This window comes from Channa argus, chromosome 17, assembly GCF_033026475.1.
Source record: "Channa argus isolate prfri chromosome 17, Channa argus male v1.0, whole genome shotgun sequence".
Classification (NCBI taxonomy): Eukaryota; Metazoa; Chordata; class Actinopteri; order Anabantiformes; family Channidae; genus Channa; species Channa argus.
Window position 1 is genome coordinate 8,452,756 of NC_090213.1, and position 20,673 is coordinate 8,473,428.

General features: G+C 37.6%; 1 protein-coding gene across 1 annotated transcript; it reads right to left on the reverse strand.

The window, feature by feature from the left end:
• Positions 1-6,614: 6,614 nt before the first annotated feature.
• On the reverse strand, positions 6,615-19,145 carry apobb.1 (apolipoprotein Bb, tandem duplicate 1). Its single transcript, XM_067482355.1, has 25 exons — positions 19,006-19,145; positions 18,866-18,898; positions 18,613-18,725; positions 18,381-18,526; positions 18,146-18,290; positions 17,850-18,002; positions 17,471-17,595; positions 17,288-17,373; positions 16,750-17,194; positions 15,779-15,893; positions 15,230-15,376; positions 14,923-15,134; positions 14,654-14,849; positions 14,374-14,553; positions 14,054-14,257; positions 13,779-13,946; positions 13,478-13,683; positions 13,070-13,252; positions 12,846-12,976; positions 12,550-12,760; positions 12,215-12,468; positions 11,929-12,065; positions 11,726-11,835; positions 11,248-11,639; positions 6,615-11,152 (listed from the first exon to the last, which is right to left on the reverse strand). Exons 1-25 carry the CDS (start codon positions 19,061-19,063, stop codon positions 6,840-6,842), a joined length of 8,463 nt encoding a protein of 2,820 aa, XP_067338456.1. The 5' UTR covers positions 19,064-19,145; the 3' UTR covers positions 6,615-6,839.
• Between the last annotated feature and the right edge of the window lie 1,528 nt (positions 19,146-20,673).

Consider the following 20,673-nt stretch of genomic DNA (forward strand, 5'->3'; position numbering starts at 1 on the left):
ATTATATTTTCAAATTTCTGTGCATGTTGTTGGCAATTTCAGAGTGATTTCATGCTGACTGTTCAGAGACCGTTCAGCCAGTTTCGAGAAATGTAAGGTTAAGGGATGTCTAAAGAAATCAACCATTCAAAATGAAAAGAAAAATCAAAAAAATTACAGATCTTAATTAGAAATATTAGCACAAAGTTACCTTATAGTGTTCATATAAAGGCCTCTTACAAAAAGTTGAGCAAACCTTTGCCCCAGGATTGTTGAACAACATGAATCATACGGACATAGAACCGAAACCTGAGTCAGCTGCTTCTTTTGTTACCTGCTGTACATGGAGTATGTTGTGAACACATATTAGACAGTGTCGTAGATCATTAGCTCTTCTAAAACGTTGCACACACTGAATATTTTAAATGTTTAATATCCTACCGATTACTAGATTTGGATTATTGTGGAAAATTGATTACTATATTTTATTATAGCATAAGAACCATAGGTCTAAGCGATTAGATAACAGTAATAATGTCTGCCTTCCCTCTAGGTGTGCCAGTTCCTTGCCCATGGTAGTGCAAGGTGTCTAACTGGCATAGCTTACAGTTAAACCCTAATGGAAAAGAGTCATCACTGAAGTCTTAGTTATACCTGAGTTTTTCTTGCTATGACAAGTCAAGATGTCTCCTATAAAGGAAGGCTTATTTCAGAAAGTATACTGTACATTAAAGCAGTGCTGGAATAAACAAAATGGTTCGGAAAATGAATTTCACGAGACTATTCGTACACAGAGTTTGAAAAATTTCAATGTTGTCATACGAGCTGATTATGAGAAAGCCCATCTTTTCTTAGATTAGTATTTGACCTTCAATTTGCCACATTCACATAATTCTGATGCCATGTTTCCCGTTACCACAAACCCACCAATTTACCAAAGATCTGTTGCAAACTTGAGGTGCAGCCATATTTATTAAAGAGATGAACAATAGCTGCAAGTTGGTTTATTTGAACAAGCCTCTAATAAGTAGTTCAAGTCAACCTGAGTGAATGCTCTTCAATGGGATGGATAAAGGATTTTCTGACCTTTTGTACAAAGGAATAAACGAGGTCAGTATCAAAATGCTGAGCATTTATAGAAAAACCTCAAGGAGATCAACACTTTCTCATTCTACAGTGTCAGATTCAGTAACATCTTAATTTTTTTTTTTAATTAGACAAACAGTGTGTTGTTCACTATTGTTGATTAAAACAAAGGTGTGTCAGCAGTGATGTCTTTACAAACATGGTTAACCTTTCACCTACTCAAGCAAGGCTGTGAAAGGTGTTAGATCAGGATTACAAAACAACTAAGGCAGAAGAGGATCTTACCTTCTGTGGGTTCTTTGTGATGTCCAAGCATTTTCCACTTTTACCAGAACAGTAGGGTGTCACAACATTCGAAACATTCATGGATCAAACACATTCTTAAACACCAAGGCACAAAGAAAAACAACAAATAATGAAGGAGAAATCCAGTATTTGTAATCGCATTTTACGCTTTGTCTACATTAACCTCAGCACATGAACTCACTCAATTGTGTTAGGAAAGCAGTGAGGACTCATTAAATCAATATGGTTCAATAGGTTACACGTGGTGTGACTGTATGACTACAGTGATCCTAACTAATTTGGATGCAATATTTCTGACGTCTGGAAGAGATATACAATAAATAAAAATAGAACAAAATGATAATGAGGACATTTTGGGAACACTATTCGTGATATAATAACAGAAAGCATGAGAAGAGGTGAGGTGACATTAGGGAAGTAGTTAATAGACTAACTCTTACATACATTAAAACCTGTAAGAGTGAGTTTTGGGGGTGAATTTTTGAGGTATATATAATATTTCAATAACATCTGATTGCATCTTGCTTGTAGTCTTTGGACTGCTGTAGACCCTAACAGGGTTTGTAAAAGCCAAACTCGTCAGTCATTTTAAATTGCTCAACAATCACTTCATCTCTAACTGCGGAGATACACAGCAGGAGCCATAACTGCTGGACTTGGGACAAAAAAAAGATTGAATGCCTCTGACTAAAACAGGGACTACAGCAGAGGGAAAAGATCAAAACCATTAGTCATATTTTTGAATCACTAGCGAGAAATATTTGATAACAAGCATAGATAAACAAATGATTCATAATAATTAACTCAATTAGACTCTGGATTTGGACCAAATGTGTGAAGTGATGCCTCTGAGGCAAATGTTGTGGTTCAGACAGACACCACACACACACAGTTAGTTACAAGTTACACATGCCACAAACTAAGAAAGACACAAAGTTAAGTAAAGCTCAAACAGCATTTATGTCTGATTTAATGAAGAAAAGGCTTAGCTGTAAGTTACAGTAACAACAGGAAAAAGTGCCTTATTGGCAGTTAATTAAACCATATGATGCTAAAAACTTGTTTAAGCTAAATTAAATGTGTAGCCAAGTTAGCTACTTGCTGGCTAACTCCTGTCCTCTCATACTACATCCATAAATCTCCTTGTTGGTCTTCCTCTAGACCTCCTGCCTGGCAGCTCCAACCTCAACATCCTTCTACCGATATATTCACAGTTTCTCCTCTGAACATGTCCAAACCACCTCAATCTGACTTTATCTCCAACACATCTAACATGAGCTGTCCCTCTGATGTCCTCATTCCTGATCCTGTCCATCCTTGTCACTCCCAAAGAGAACCTCAACATCTTAATCTCTGCTACCTCCAGTTCTGCCTCCTGTCTTTTCTTCAGTGCCACTGTCTCTAAACTGAACAGCATCGCTGGTGGCACCACTGTCTTGAACACCTTTCCTTTCATTCTCGCTGATACTCCTTTATCACTTTCTCTATCACTACACTTTTATCAGCCACATTACTACCAACCTCCAAATTCCATTGGTATTCACACCTCAAGACGTACATCCACAACTTATGCAGTTAAGTCTTTTAAAGTTTCTGCACTGTCACATTTTTAAAAGTTGTGATTTTTACATTTTCTGAGTGAATTAAGGAACAACGAGTGACAGAAAAAAGAAGAAAGGAATAAACGTATGATGCACCATGAAAGAGATGAATTAAGGGCGTAAAATGTTTAAGTGTCTCATACTGATCATAATATTAAATCGAGTTATTAATTACATTAGTCATGTCTGTATAGTTTGCAATAAAATTGGCAGACTGTTGTAATTCTCATCAGATGAGACCAAACGCTAATTCTCTATCTCAGACTGTTGTTTTCATAGTTGTTCATTTAAGTTAAGCTCCTGGAAGAGACGTTTGACTTTGTCCATTGTTTAAGATCAATGAATAAATCATTTAGATAACTTACAAGGACTTGGAGCTTTCCAATTACTGGAAAGCCCCAAAGGCCTACTGTAGCTAATAAATTCACAGACATAGAACTTGTATCCACTGTATTAACTGTTTGTGCATGTGTGTGTGTGTTTCTGTGTGTGTGTTGAGGCTAAGTCATGTCAACTGAACCTCTTGGTTGGAAACATTTCACTATCCAAGCAGCTTCTTCGGTCTGAGGGAAACTGGTTAGGAAGACCCAGTTACATACTTCACAGTAGGCCTTGTACTCGCCTGGCCTGAATAGGCTTGTTAGGTGGATAATAGGGGAAGTGAGAACAGGGCAGAGTTCCCTCAGACTGAAAAAGCTGCTCGGATAAGTAGTGAAACATTTCCAACAAAAAATGCATAATCAATACCAGGTCCTTGAGACCTGGTATTGATTATGCAGTAACCTGAATGCAGTCATTATTAATGAATGACAGTGTCTTCAATTAAGATGGGTTATGGGGCAATGCAAAACCACATTAGAATTATAATCATAAGAGCTCGGTCCCACCATGCTTAACAACAGCACAGATGTGAATATTGTGATGTCCTGTTTGCCTCTTACTTGCAGTTTTTCATTTGCAGAACTGACTTTTGCCAGACTATTGTAGGGCACATTATAGTAACAATATTTAGGTGTTCATCTCTGCTCTCAGTCGTGAGTGTAATGTCTCAAGGAGAACTACACTGTTGATTATAGTTTTCAGTGTGAGGAGTGATCCTTGCTTAGAGGGGTAAAACTAGGCAAGTGCTGAATATCTGCAGGCATTTTTTGCACATGATCAATACATTTAAGTCTGTTAAAAATACACATACACAGGACTCGCTAGTCATAAACTGCAAAATGTATAATAAACTAATAGTAGCCTGGGCAGCTCTCAGTGTTGAGCTGCTAGAATGTATTATGCATGTTGGAGCTGACTGTTGTTTACATATTGTTTTATTTTGTAGCTTAAAATTTCATATGAGAAGCTCCCAGTTGCAGTGGAAATTCTTCTATATAAGAAAGAGCTTGTATATAGTGTTAGGGGAAACTTTATTCCAAGGCACATTTATTGCTCTGTAATTTAAGAAGAGAGGGCAGCACTGTTAAAATACTGCCCTACCTCTGTCTGACCGGTATCTTCCAGTATCTTCTAGAACTACGTGATAACATGTTCCAGTATTGTCAAAGCCAACAAGCTAATGAATCCAAGGTTTCAGTTTCAGACATTGTCCCTTAAAGGCTTAAACAGGAATACAGCTGAGCTTTATTTACTTTCAATCTTAAAAAAGGTAAAAACTTGCAGGTACTTTCTAAGTATACTGTCAGTCAGAGCAAGGGACATATATCTAAAATTATCGATGTAAAATTTGCACTTCTTGCACTGATTCTTGTCTCAATACATTTTTACAATGAGGTGTCAAGTGCAAAGTTTGCTCACCTAAGTTAATTTATTTTGTCTCATGAATTAACTCATAACGTCCAATAACAAAAGGCATATTAAAAAACTTAGCCAATGAGAAATACAAAGGATCCTTTTTGTTTTAGGTAATTTTTTTCAACAACATGTTGAACATGAAAAATGGATGCAAAAGTAGCAGTGTAAGAGATAAATACATTGTTCCAGTGACTCCCCCTGGTCGGTAGATGACATTGCATGTGGCCTGTTTATCTCATCCACAGCCAGAAATTTTTAATAATATATAATAATATAATATAATAATTTAGATTCAGATATAGAAGGCTGCTAGGTAAACGCGGCTTTGAAATTATATTAATCAAACAGACTTTATGACCATGAATTTCTCTAGGAGCATGTCTAGGCTCTCCTCTAAGCATATTCTATATTAGGAGCCACCAGATGCATTGTTAACTTTGTCATAGTTGTAATGCTGATGGTTGAACTCAGGATCTTGATAGCAGCAACCAGAAGGAACATTCTGCTCTTAGACTGTTTCTAAACAAATGTTGTATGTGTATGTGTATGTGTAATGCTGTATGTGTGTTCTAGCACTGGTGTACAATGTACTTCTGAACTCTTTTGAAACTTTACTGACAGTTGTATATTTGTTGAACTTTCAGAGAAACTTATGTTTATGTTAAATACATTTTATTTATTTAACATAACATATTGAACCTCCTTCTAGTATCTAAACTACCACACAGAATGCCAACAAAATTCTTGTGCTTATAACCAGAAACCAAGATTGATATGTGAGGCTATGAATCATGCATTACATAATCCATACTGCTAAAAACGCTTGTTCAGAAATTGAAGGGCTTGTGTCTCCTGGTCACTGATAAGGAGCTGAACCTGAACAGGTTGTTATCAAGCTTCTTGTCAAAAGAGCACTGGACTGCAGTCCGTCTGCTGTGTAGGCATGATCTTATGTACATTAAACTGTATATCAAGTTCTGTGAACTGGTTATCTTCTTTGGATAAAATACCCTTATCATGACTTAAGACCATACTAAAACCATTGTTAATGTTGAAGCAGAGGTGTTGCTTAGTTTTAAAAATGTGACCCGAATCTTGCAACACAATGCCTCAGAAAAGAGTATTCATTTAATTTTTTAAATTGATTGTTGCTTTATTTAAGTTAACAAGATATCGCTAGTTTACAGTGATTATAACCATTCAGCAAGAAGATTTCTACTAGCATCGCTAAAAAGAAGTTACAATCTGCTTTTGCAGATCCTTAGGTAAAGTCAAAGTGTGCAACCTAAGCTAAAATTAGATCCTCTGCTCTGCACAGTAATCCCTCTCCCTGCTCTGATATAGCTTCCCTTTGCTATTTACAAGTTGCCATTTACAAATTACAATAAATAAGAATGTGACAACATGCAAACACCTTTTGGGAGTAAAAATGTCTGCACCCCTGCCTTTGCTCTTCAGTGGGTCTGTGTCATAGGAAGCCTCGACAGCACTTCTCCACATTAAGATAAGTAATTGAGCATATTTTAGGAGAATGGTTGAAAAATGTTGTTTAATGTACTTTAATCAAAATGTTAACCAATTCTTGAATTATGACTTGAGATTTAACAACTGTTTTCATTTACACTTTTGCAAGTTTGCATCCCCCTTGATTATTTACTTTATTCAGTCTCTGGTTAAGGAACAATGCTACTAGCGAATGTGCATTAAATATGATGTTGATGAAAAAAATGTTGTTCTCCTCTTCTTGGCATTTCAAAATAAGGAGATGCAAACCTTTGCATGCAACTGGATTTTATGGATATTGGCATGAAATTGAGACTAACATCATGAAGGAGGAAATCACAATTTTACAGAATGCATTACTATATTTTATTAATCCTTTTCACTCTGTGTGAGAAGGTGGAATTCAGTAAAATGTGACATATTCAATTATTGTACACAATAAACCATTTACAATTAAATTATACAACATGCATTTTTGTAAAGTCTATTGTTATAAATACGGTTAACAAGCTAATTGTCCATACATTTTTCAGATATGTTTGATGATTAAACAGATGGTAGTGTTTCTCACAGTGGGAGAGGAAATTCAAGGTCAATCTCAACCCTTTCTTCACTAATTTTCATATAGGATGGAACCTCTTCTAAAACTTGCTGCAGGACATCATAAAAACTATTACTGTCCACATTGGGAATCTGGATCAGACCTATTATATGAACATGTGGGGCAGTCTGCTTTTTCTGATGAACAACCTTGCCATTCAATTCAGCGTTTTCAAGAAGAACACTGACGTTGTAGAAAACTTTGTAGTCATCAAGGTGAGTCAGGGATACTGTGGTAATCTTTTGGCTATCAGGTGTAAAGACGGCTAAGTAATCCTTTTGCAGCTCTATATGATTCAGGTATCTAGTATTGCCAATATCGACATTTCCCTTGTTTTTGAGTTTAAAGACAAACTCAGCAGGATGGACTACAATGTTGATTCCATTGGACAGATTTCCCTTGGTTACACCACACAGTTCTGTCTCACAGTTTGCTTTCAGCTCGACCTTCATGTCATAGAGTTTGGCTTTGGAAAGGTTGGTAATTTCTGCATTAATTTGCTGTTTCATCTTTAAGATGGTAGAGTCCGTGTCACCAGAAAAAGTTAGTGTAACAATGTTTGGGGTGAATGTCACCTGTAAATTGCTCTTGTGGTTGACATCAGCAATATTATCCTTGCCAGTACCTGAATTATCCGCTGATAAAGTGAAGGTGAGGCCATCTTGCTGAGCTAATAATTTTTGGGTTACATTAACCTCACTTATGACATTGAGAGTAGGGAGGTTCAGTAAATGAGCGTAATTTGTGTCAAGAGAGGCAGACATTCCTTCTTCAATAGCAATAAATGCTTTGTTCAAAATGTTAGCAGTGTAAGGCGCAGTCGTAACCATAACTGCAGTCTTGGCTTGAGCTTGGCCTGATTGGCCATATAGAGTTAAAGATGCCCGATGTTCAAATCCAAGAGCAAGATGGTTGAACTGAATGGTCTCTACTAAGACAACACGGCTCATTTTAGGGATTCCAATAACCGTGCTGGACTGAAGATTGTAATTAAGAATTTCAAAAAATGAAGATGTAGCCTGGGAATTGAAGAATCCAGTAAAATGGGGTGTCATTTCATTCTCAGTGGAGTTCTGGAATCCAGCCTCCATCTTGACTGCGTATACAGGAGTGAGGAATTTAATCTGACCATAGAGGTTACCAAAGCATGGGACCACAACATCACTCGGAATGCCTGGCAGCCCGTTCTCAGGAACCAGCTCCTTAGGAAAGCGTGGAATGGTAGGGAATGATATCTCAGGAACAGTGATTTCTGGTAAGGTTATTTCAGGTATAAAAGGATGGTAGTTTAATGTTAGATCATTCAAGAACGCATCCATATGAGACATATCGATGTCACAGTTGAGAATGAACTCAAGTATTTTAATGATTCTCCCGCTGATGTCATCAAATAAAATTGTGGTGGGGGTCACAGTGTAGCCCACAATGGTGAATTCAGGTATGTCCAACTGTGTTGGAATTGTATGTTTTATAAATGTAGTAAACCTCTCACAGTTATAAACAATATCCCTGCCAATGATATGCAGTACTGATTGAATAATTTCTGCAATTTTGATTTCTCTCAAGTCTTCTATGAAACTTCTCATAACAAATTCAACGAAATTTCTTGTTGCCTCAACTTTCTGGGGGATTTCAAGAGTCCTGATTAGCCCGTTTAGGTAAACTGTCCACTCAGCAATAGAGAGATTGGCATAATCCACAAAATCCTTATAATTCAAAGTGTTAAGTTTTTGGACAATAGTTTCAATAAGCATATTATTGACCTCAGTTGATTTCAAATAGTCTATAGCACTCTGGAAGACTTGCATGAATTTGGTTGGCAGGTTTGCTTCCTTCACTATTTTGATTATAGCCAAGCCGGTTTCCTCAATTCTTGATTGCTTGATCAGCTCCACAGCTTTTTCCAGAACTGCTTGAATCTTTTTGTCAGTCCCAAACTTTGTAATGAGCTCTCTGATATTGGCAAAGAATCTGCTGATGCTATCCAAGATGCCACTGTCCTTAACCAGTCCCAAAATGTAATTATTTGGACTAAGAAAAAACTCGTCTGGAATCATTCTAATTAGTACCTCAAAGTAAGGACTTGCCAACTCCTCCATTATGTAGACAAGCATGTCCATGATATTATACTTCTTAATGAAGGCTTCCAGGTGTTGTGTTATCTCCTCAATTAGGATTTTAGGCAGTTCATAATTTCTTTTAATATAATCGTGTATTTCATAACCCTCCAAAAAAATAAAAAGCATGACACTAGTCAGTATTTCCTCAGATGTATGTATCAGGTTTCTCAAATATGCTTCCAAATCTTCCACAGAGATAGATTTTTCAGTAAAATCAAGGAAATGCTGCTTCAACTGAATTGCATTGCCTTCTATATTCATTTGAGAAACAAAGTCACTCGCATACTGTGGAAAATCCTCAAGTGTAGACATTATCCCCTTATTGATGATGTAGGATTGCAGAGCCTCTGCAGTATGTGCAACACAATCTATCATAATTTCTAAGTAGAAAGGCAGATTTTCCGATAGAGGGAACTGGATGATATGAGTGTTTGCATTCTTGTCATACTTTAGGAAGCCAGAGATTGTGAATTCCTGGTTCTCTGTGGAGTCAGTATCAAGCATGTTTGTGAGGATGGTTGCAGAGATTTCAATTCCAGTTTTCTCAGCAGTATTGTAGAGACTCGTAGCCTGATTAAAAGCATGCTTGTTCATTTTAGACTTCATTTCATAACTGGTCGTCTGCTCTTGTAGTGACAAAACAGTGACCATTTTGTTTTCAAATGTAGTCTCAAGGGAAAAACTGTTATCTAGCATCTGGGTTACTGCTCCCCTGCATTCATGTGAGCTACCAAAAGCCAGAGGATTTGCTCTAAGGAGAAACTTGCCAAAGAGCTGGGCACTGTGCGTCCCATACATGGTGATGTCTCCACCAGCATTGAAAATGGCATCAAGACTGATATCATATGGAACGATAGTGCAATGCAAGGAGTGGCCATAGTGCATTGCCTGTGAGGTGAAATGGACATCACTGCTGGTCTTGGCAGTAAGTCCGACAATTACAAGTTCACTGTTGTGGTTAATATGCGTCCCAAGGATTTTTCCAATAGTGGTGCACTTTGCAATAGCAATCTTATCAGCATAATTTACCTGATAGACGTGCTTGATTTCTTCGGGGCCGTACATAGCTTTCAGGGTTCCAGTCAGGTCCATCTTATCAAGCTCTGCATTTAGCTCAGCCTCATTAATGAAGCTGGCATCCAGAATTTTCAAGTTGTTATTGACACTTGCAGATGAGGAGTACGGTGTATAATCAACGATAATATCATGGCTGTAAGAGGCAAACTCACTTGCTGTGGCTTCAGCCTTTGATTTGAAGTTAAGGCTACAGAGAGTAATGGTCAGAGTGTTGGTATTGTTAGCTGTAACGTCATGTATTCCACCGTTGTTTGTAATGGATAGAGTAGCTTTTGAAGAATCAACCTCAACATTGAAGGTGTTTTCCAGAGGGAAGGGGCTTTGCAGGATGGTTATTCCACTTATGATTAAGCCATTCTCATTCATTTTTAGAGAAGCCTTCTTAGTAGCCTCATTCTCGAAGAGCTTCACATTAGCGTTTGTGTCTACTGCTAAGCCATTGACATCAAGAGAGGCAGTCAACACAGAATCAACACGGTTTTCAGAGTGGTCTGCATTTGTCTCGATCCTCATGACAATTCCCCTGGTACCAGCAGAGGCTTCAGCCTGGTTGTGGATCTTCATATCAAGAACATGGGCACTTGAATCACATTTCAGTGCCAGGATGTATTCTTTGAAGGAAAGCTCAATTACATGTTTGATAACATCTTGAAAGAAATTGGTGGCGGACACAACAGTGAATTCACCATTGCCAAGGTTTGCAGCAAATGTATTATGGCCCTGAAAAATAGTGGAGTCAAACTGAATTTTAGAACCCATCATTGCTTCTGACCTGTCTGGGAAGATGGTAAATGACTGGGTTGAAATGGTTTTAGCATACATGGTTCCAGCTGTAACTGTTCCCACAAAGCTGTTTTCTGCAGAGATTTCTTCAGTATTGATTCCACTCACACCAGTTTGCTCCAGTTCAAAATTGAGACCAAAAGGACTTGTAGCTTCAATGTTGATGCTTGATTTTAAACTGATTTTGTCCGTGATGGTTACATCCTCAACAATCTTAACACTGGCTCCAATTATTTTATGTGAAAATGAGCTTTCTAAATTGGCCTCAATTGAATCAGAGATGGTCAGCATTCCCAAGCCTAAAAACATAAAAATAAGGAAACAGAAAACAAGAAAAAATGAAGAATCAATGAAAAAAAATTCCTATTTATTTGTAATATTTCATCTGAAATACCTTTCATCCTTATTGAGAGGATTTCAAGAGGGGAGATCCCATTGACATCAAACTTAAATGAGTAGCTTGTGCTACTAGCTTGTGCTTGTGCTTCCAAAACATCTTTTCCAAGAGCGACTGAGGCCTCCATGGTGTACAGATTGCTCCTCAACAGAGTCAGTACGTCAGCTTTGCCAAAAAGAGGTAAAACTAGACTAAGACTCTCAGGGACAACAAACTCTGGCAGGGGAATCTCCATGGAGACAATCTCCAGTCCGAACTTAGGGAGAGAGATGCTAGGTGTGATCAACGTTTGTGGGAAGTTAAGGTCCTCTGATGATTTTCCTCCAAGAGGGAGAGGAATTGCAATGATGAAATGCTCGTGGCTGAAGTGGTAGACAGCTTTAGCTTGACTGTTAAAAAGGGAAAAGTAGAGTGTTTGGCTTACACGTTTTTTTTTTTAGAAAAACAAATGTACATTTGGGTTGTTCACACTTACATATTCAGGTACAGTGTTTCTGGCAGGGAAATCTCAGGCATATCAGGTAGTCTAAAGTTCTGAATATAAGGAATTTCATCACCATATTCTTCCATGTAGTTGTTTGTTGCCTGTGAAAAAGAAACAAGCAGTGTTTCATTTTATCAATGCTTCACATTTTTACCATAGAAAACATAAATGATGCGTAAACCTAAGACTCATACCTCCACAATTTTCTTGAAAATGTGACCAACTTTCATGTCGGTGTACAACACCTGGGTATTAAGAAGATCAATGCCGTACTGCCGAAATTCTTCGGTTTTCACATCAGACTCAAACTCAACCTTAATTTTGCTTTCATCTGCAATAGTAGAGATAGAGTAGAGATTTAGTGCTAGATGTTGTTACATTTATAATCCATGTACATATGCACCTGCCTAAAAGCTAAGTAGGCAAATTATTAAATGAGTGTCGAATTCTGAAAAAGGGCTAAGTGAAAAAATACATTACCATATTTCATTTCAATTCTCTGCTTAGAAATGGCATCCACCAACTGGATTTTACTTTCAAACTCCAATTCAACTTCTCCACCATATTTCATTTCAATTCTCTGCTTAGAAATGGCATCCATCAACTGGATTTTACTTTCAAGCTCCAATTCAACTTCTTCATCATATTTCATTTTAGCTGTGAGAGTGGCATCAGCATTTACTGAGGGTACAAGAAGTTGGACTTGCAGCATACCTTCCTTCATGGCCTTCAAACTGAAAGATGCACCTGTCAGTTACTGTAATTTCAATGACAGGGTCAAATTAATGGTATTTCATCAGGATTTATGGTCTTACTTGGCACGGCCAACTAGAGAGAGTTGCGGGAGGTTTTTGTTCGTAAAGTCAAGATAGATTGAGTGAGTTCCTTTTCCCTTTGTGTTTCCATTTGTAATGCCCAGCCTGAGTCCAGCCTCCACATCATAGTCAGGGATCTGGATGTCTGCTGTGAAGGCATTCTTCTTCCTGTTATATTTCAATATTGCTCTGGCTTCAGTTGGCTCTGTACCTGTTGTTGGCCATACAATCGATTAATATCACATAACCCTGATAAGACAGAAAGATTCGGACCTACTTTTTATATTGTACCGTACCTTCAGCCCTCAGAATAAACTTCAGAGCGTCAACCTTTTGACGACGCTCTTCTCCCTCCTTGAGGAGCTCGTAGGCAACAGTGGCTGTGTACTCTGTGACTTCACCAGTAGGGTAGAGCTCCACCTCAAATCTACAAAGATGAATTCATTAGTCTGTATTTCCAAGTAAAACTACTTAATTTGAAAAATTATTATTTACTGGAGGTTCGGAGAGTGTTGCTCACTTGCTGTCTCCAGTTAAGGGGAAGTAGGGGGTGGTTTCTCGAGACAAAGTGTCAAAGTACTTCACAGAAGTGCAGTATTTCATTCCAGTGAAGACCGGAGTGCACTTACTAACTTCAACCTTGTCCATCATTGTTGGGGTGATTGTCTTAACCTCTGATCCAGTAACTGCCACCAGATTGTTTCTAAAATTTAACAAAGTTATTATGTAACATTAGCTGTTTCTTTAATTTTTAAAATTACTAAAATTTTATTATTATTAATAGTCAGGTTAGCTAGGTTAACAGTTGCATTACAGCCAAAGGTGAATTGTATGTTCTCTGTGTTGCTTTCTCTATTACTAGTGATGCAGTTTGTCTGTGTACAACATTCAAGTTGAAGGAAATTGCATAAAACACCAAAGGTCTAACGTCATTTTGATGAGCTTTGTAGGACTGATTGGAGCAGGGATGGTCAGCTTGACGTGGTCATGTGCCATAGAGATCTTGGCATTGAGTCCACTCTCATGGAAAATGTTGGTGTGCATCTCTAATCCAGAGTTGACATATTCAGGGATGTGGGACCCAACTCGAGTTACAAACTCAATACCAGCGGAAGGTATGAAGGAGACTTCACTCTGCGTGGAAAGGTAGTAACAACATAATGAGCTGAATTCATGTTGTGTAAATAAAAAAATAAAGGTGGCATTTAAACACTTTCATAAATACTTACCATTTCACGGGCAAGCTTAATCCCACCCTTGACACCAGGGGTGAAAGTACCTGACAGTGCAATTCTTAGAGGCACACCGGTCAGAGTAGGCAGGAAGAATTCATTGTCCATGAAGATGTAGTGGGCAAAGATTGTGTGGTCACCATTAGCCATCATTGCTACAATTAGCTGTGTCAAATGAACGTACACATAGCACATTTAAAGGAGAAATACCAATGAATTGTTCAATTAGCAACCGTGCTCTTTAAAATGTAACTAATAACCCTTTTTCTTACATCAGTTGAAAACATCCTGAACATGTAGTCAATCATCCTGGTCACAGAGTAGGTCATCTCCTCCATTTCCTTTGTTGTCAGATATCCCAGCTCATTTCCCAAAAGTCTAAGATAAGCCATTGCCTCAGGAGACTGTGAAGACTTCAGATCCCTAACCAGTTTGTTGAGGTTGTTTCCAATCTCCCTCATCAGGTTCTGGGAGGTCTAAAATCATTGTCAATTATAGATCTAGATCTAGTGCATAATGTTTCCCTCAATGGCATCAAACATTATATTCAAAAATATAGTGTTTTTAGTCTGATTGGACTTTTAGAGTCTACCTGTTTTTTCATTCTGTAGTTCTTCAAAGCAGGCAGCATATCTTCCAGGATCTCATTGACTTTAAGTGGCGCATTGTCAGAGACAAAGTACATTGTCTTCAGCGCAGTGTCGGGGAAGAATCCATTCTCTCCAAACAGTGCATCAACAGTTGGGTCAAATCCATTGCTCTCCAAACCAATCTGTAGGGATTTGACAAACAAGACAATTTTTCTGTCACAACTTCTCTCAATTAAAAATTGTCTCAGACCACGATTTAAATTACTTAGCTTAAAATTGTACCTCCATCATGTCAATGTCAAAACCAAATGCTTTCAGAGTCATTTCAAGCATGACCTCCTTGGGCAAGTAACTTGAACCCTCAAAGATTACGTTGCCCTCCAAAGGTCCAATCTTGTAGTTGCGAGAAAACATAGTGGAGTATGTGAAGGGCCCAATTTCATTACCCTGCAGGACAACACGTATCCTCTGTCTCAGTCTGTGGAAAAGAAAAATAATTGTTACCATTGGCTACCTACTAAGAATTTAGTGGAATAGTGTTTTTTGCTTACTCTTGGGTCTCAGGCTCAGTTGAAGTCAAAATGTTATTAATGTGTGAAATTATGAAGCTCTTGATTTGTATGTCCCACTCATTGGGCAGGGCATCAATCAGCTGAATCAATTCACTTTGCTGTGGGTCCTTCATAAGCACCAAATATGCAGCAATACGCTTTTGCATGTGGCTGGTGCCTTCCAAAAGCACTTGCATGAGAACCTCTCTATCCTTTGTTCAAATGAGATAAAAAAATAAATAAAACATGAGCATACAGTAGAAGTAATTATTAAGTTGATTTTAGCAGTCTGTTTTAGTTGACTTGCCTGTTCAGAGACAGGCGCCTGTCTGTACACTTGGATGGCAGCCTGCTGTACAGCAAGGGAAGCTGCAGGATGGTTCACACACCCAATCACAGCACCTTGCAGAGCAGGACTGGCAGGGACCACAGCGGCGCCCATGTTTCCAATAACCTAACGTGAAAAAAAAAGTTCAGACATTTGGCTTTCGGAGGTTATCAAGAGGAGTTTAAGTTTTAAGTCTGTTTCTCTTTTTAACGGCAGTCATTCCTTAAACAATCCACATTTCTATGTATATTATGCATGAACAGTATGTACAGTATCTGAGAGTTCATTTCCACGGCCATTTTGTTTGTGGTATTTCAAACTTTTCTGAGAAACCCAAATTTTATGTGAAAGAAAAAAAATGTGAATGTCATTGTATTTACGATAAAAAAAATGTTCTCCAAAATTGTCTTAAAGTCAATTTTGTCTACTGATCTTAGTACACTTTGCACATTTAGAGTGTGAGCCAATGCCTCTGCTTGTTAATCCTGTCATTGATCGTCATTTTGCATAGTTGGGTGTGATACCTACCCTCAGTGTCATAAAAGTGTTGTCGTTGTCACCAGAACAGTCGCCCAACCTGGAAGCCATGAACTCAGCCACAGAATGAATCTCAGGGATCAGTTTTCCTTCAGCTTTGTAAAACCTGTTAAAGAGAGATTGGAAAAAATGACCACTAATGCCTGTGTATATTATCCATTATCCGTGGTGGAGGAAGTACTTAAAAACTGTACTTAATTAAAAGTACAAATACACAAACAAACATTTACTCTAGTAGAAGTATAATTACCCATTTAGATTTCTACTTAATTAAAAGTAAGTAAGTCCATGATTTATATTTTACTTAAAATATGAAAAATATAAGTACTCGTTTATTGTTTTCTCCCTGTCTCTGGACCAGTGCTGCTTTATGTTTTTTCTTTTTGGGGGGCGGGAGAGCATAAACTAATTCATTGTAATAGACATAAATGATGGATCCAAGCATTTATAGCCATGATCTAATGTTTTTTTCAGTTTTATTTCTAACTACTCATGTGGTAAAATTGCCTAGTGACAGTAACAGTCTAACAGCTCTGTGATTTTAAGAATAAAACACAGGACAAAATATATGACACATAAGTCTTTAAATTAAGGTTATAGATGGAGGGACTAACCTGTTCCTGGTTAAAAATAGCGATTCTTGTGTCGCTTATGACTTGATTTAATAAATTAAAAATGACAAAGTGGTTCATTATGAAATTTGTAAACTAAAGTGATTGTAACGTGTAATGCAACTTTGATTAGAAATGTGATATTTGATCTTAGATATAGTGGAGTAAAAGTCAAAGTAGCCTTAATTTAATCTACTTAAGTAAAGTATAGATACATGAAAAATGTTCTTAAGTACAGTAACAAAGTACTTGTATTTCGTTACTTTCCATCACTGATATTATCATACACAAAGGATAAAACATTGGATGAAATATTATTGAGCTATTCCTGATGTGGTCAGCTTCTCTTACCTCTTGACAACATTGCTCAGGGCATACATTATGGGCTTGTTGGGCTTATCTTTGGCCATCTGGAGCATGTCATGGATCAGGAGGGCAGAGGGGTTAGATATGAGTCCCATAGCAAAAACAGTGGCATCAACCTTCAGTGAGGAGCTGTCAAAGGTCCTGAGGATCTGCATGATGGCACTGCTGCACTCTGGAGTTCCACACTGGGCTAAAACCTGGTAGGTCAGGACATGGGATACAGCAAGAGCCTCAGGAATGACAGGACTCAGGGTCCCAGCCTTCATTCCACGGACCATGGTTACAAGCTTTTGGAAGAGGTGGGCCCTCCTTTCACCTTCGGTCTCGGGCAGAGTGGCCAGTTCTCTCAGGAGATTCAGAGCTGCGTTTTTATCCTGGAAAGCACTCTTATCTTCAACAGCTTCCATGTGAAGACCCCTGACAATGTCACCTAAAAAGATTTAAATAATAAGATATTGTCACCTTTATTTGACTTTTAGTGGCAATCCAAATAAAATCATTACAATTTAAATATGGGCCTCACTGTGTTGGAACACTCTTTCATTGTGAGAAGAAACCTGAACCAATGTCAGTTGTTGCTTTCCAACATTGGTCACTCCATATTCTCCCCTGTGGGAAGAAAACATAACACTGAAAATACTGTTAAACATGATGTACTTTTACTTATTGGAGCGTTTTAAATAGCCTAGAAGACAGATTGACTTACTTGTGAGAGAAAGGAATGAGGATGTGCTTTTCAGTGCAAGACCCAGAGGTCATGTGCTTCTTCTTATTGTCAAACCTGTAGTTGCAGGTCTGGTGGCTTTTGACCAGCTGAGCAAGAGGGTAGTGCTGAAAACCAACATTTATGTTAGTGTTGCATTTTGTTGAAAATGAATGAGGTAATAATTCTTGTATTTGTGCATCACAACAAAGACTTGGTGAACTCTTAGGTTTGTTTTTTGTTGTTGTAATTGATGTCCAAATTGTCCACATTTCTCTTGCTGCTATTACAGCCATAAATCCACAGAACTATCCAACATTGGATTTTTTTTATCTTTAGAGCCAGTGCTGCCACTGCATATTAGTTATACTGCATGTCTTACCATGCCAGAGATAAGTGCCAGGGGGCTGGTGTAATCTCTCATTGGTACGAATTTGTCACATGTGGACAGATCTCTTTTTAGCCTGATGTCAGTTGCAGCGTCCCCTCTTGCGTTAACTTTGTAATGGGTCTTGCACTTTCCATGGATAGTTGGCTAAAATGAAGAACATAAAGTTGATTAGTGTTTGCAATGTACTCTACACAGCCTTTTCAAACTTTTATTGCAAATACCATGAAGTATAGGTCACTTTTTCATTGGTACTATAATGTGTTTCTTTTCTTGTATAATCTATGTACCATATTCTCGTTGTCCTCTTTCAGCAACGGGACACCCAGTACAGATATTATACCCCTTTTGATGTTGAGGATTGTTGTTGTCTCACTATCCTCAGGGTAGAGTTTTACATCATACACACTATCAACCACAACCTTAAGAGGATATCTAAAATAAACGTGGGATAATAAAATATTATTTTCAGTGCAAAAGCAAAAAAATATTCGTGTTTGACATCTGGAATATAGAGTAACATACTTCTCCATTTCAGCAGCAAAGTCAGCAGAGCTGGGTGCAGGTCCAAACACAGGGTTTCCCTCCGCGTCCATGTCAACCACCTCCGTCAGGCTACAGCCAGTGGTGTGGACTATAAAACTGCAGGTCTGCGGCACTTCAATTTCAACCTGACAGAAGGCAAACGTTTTTTGGATCTTGACTGTCTGACAAATAACCATTGACTAACAATGATTGTAAAAGGTGCTTAATTTACAGTGCAAAAGGCTTTGGGTCCATTTTTGAGCGCTGAGGCTCCGTTGATAGCGTTCAAAGATTCTGCTTCATACTGGTATTCATACTTGTGTAGGGTCTTGTACGTTTTGGCCACTGGTACAGGAAATCAACACAAGCATGAAAGCAGTGCATTTAGTCCCATGAAACACACATTACTGTCAACACAGTAATTTAACTCATTATTCCATCTAAATTATATTTTTGATCACCACATGTAGTCGGGCATCACTTACACGGGCATGTTGGCTGATCATTCTCTTGGGAAACTGTTCACAAAAACAGTCAGTTAAAATATTTCCAGCAAAGCAGTGGACTACTCAAAAATCTATCTATTAGATTATGTTCAGTGTTCAAATAAATAAGTTACACTCACATGCCAAGGCAGATGTGCTGAGGAGCATTAAAAGGCCGAGCTTTGATGCCCCCATCATGGGTTCGTTTAAGTTCTCAGACAAGGCTGATCTTTCACCTCATACATCTTGGGGCTTTTATACCCTCAGTTTGGCTGTGTTCGAAAACTGGGAGGCACAGACAACACTTTGAATGCTCAAAGTCCACCCCACGCACCTGTGTGGAGGGACAAACGCAAATGTTTTCTAACTATATTTATAGCTCAAAGCACAGGCTTTCAAAATTGACCAGTTACTGAATATTAAATGTTCAATATATCTTGTAACTGTATTAAAGATACATTTTATGGTTATCTGGAAACTTTGTATAAGATAGTTTACAGTGATTAAAGCACGTAAAAGGTCAGCCTTATCAAATAGTAGTTGTTTTATAATACAATGTTTCTTAGTGTTGTCCACTTAATTTCCGGTTATTTACTAGTTTTAAATAATTTATATTGACCTTTATAAATACCCTATATTTATATAGATAAGTTACAGCTGTGGGCTCTTACACCTATCTGAACTGTATTTATTAAAGACATTATACATCAGAGCTACTTTCAATATTTAAAATGAAATTATTTTACTATTTACTATTATTAAATTGTCTTAAATTGATCATAACTACAGTGTACTACAAGTCAAAATGAAAACAGTGAAGTATTTGATTTGGGTTAAAGGATGAACTTTGACTTAGAGCCAAAGTTTCATAAAGGATTTGATTTGCTGTTTAAATTGGGACTGTGATCCAGTTTTTGGCAGGAACAACACATGCAATAAATAAATAAACAGCGATCAAAATGTGGATTGCTTGAAGCCATTTCTTTCATTGCATTTATTCTAAGTCCTTTTTATTATTTTGCAGCATTGCACAGAACTTGACATTTCAAAAACATTGGACTTTTTTTTTTATTTCATTCAGTGATTACAAAAATACATCTACATTTGTTGCAACATATCCTCATCAGCACCTCTTTAGAAGTTTGTCAAATACTGACAGTGTTTACACGGATAGACATACACGGATAGACATGTACACAGAGAGTCCAAAGGGGGTTCAAGCTTCTGAATACTTTGGTTTTTGGCTGCATGTTTTAGTGTTCTGCTTAGATTTATTGTGATGAATTAATAATGTTTTGTTTTAAAACATTTTTTTTACCATTAAATAAGTGGTGATACAAGCTTAATGTATAAAACCGTCTTGGCTGCTCCAAGCTTCTTGCAGTGGTGCAGCATTCGGACAATATCAGTGCATCTTTATGTTATCATTAGTTTAAGAGAAATTATTTTGAATAAAAATTTGATACTTTATTCTCATTGTACAAGAATATCGAATTTTCAACGAATTTTCGATGCACTCTCAGGGTACATACTCAAATAAAATACAACATATGAGTATAAAAATACGATACACCAATCACACGTCAACATCACATTCATATAAAACCTCACACTCAGTGCCAACGTTTGCATTTTAGTGACTTAGACTTAGTTAGAAGAAGACTTAGTTAAAAGCGTGTCCATATTGCACTTCAAAAAGTAAACATAATAAAATATTGCCCAATTAAATATGCTGAGGGTAGTTTTTAAGGTCATTGTTCGCTGTGCTTGTAGCTCTGGGGTAAAAACAGAAATTGTGTAGTGCGCAT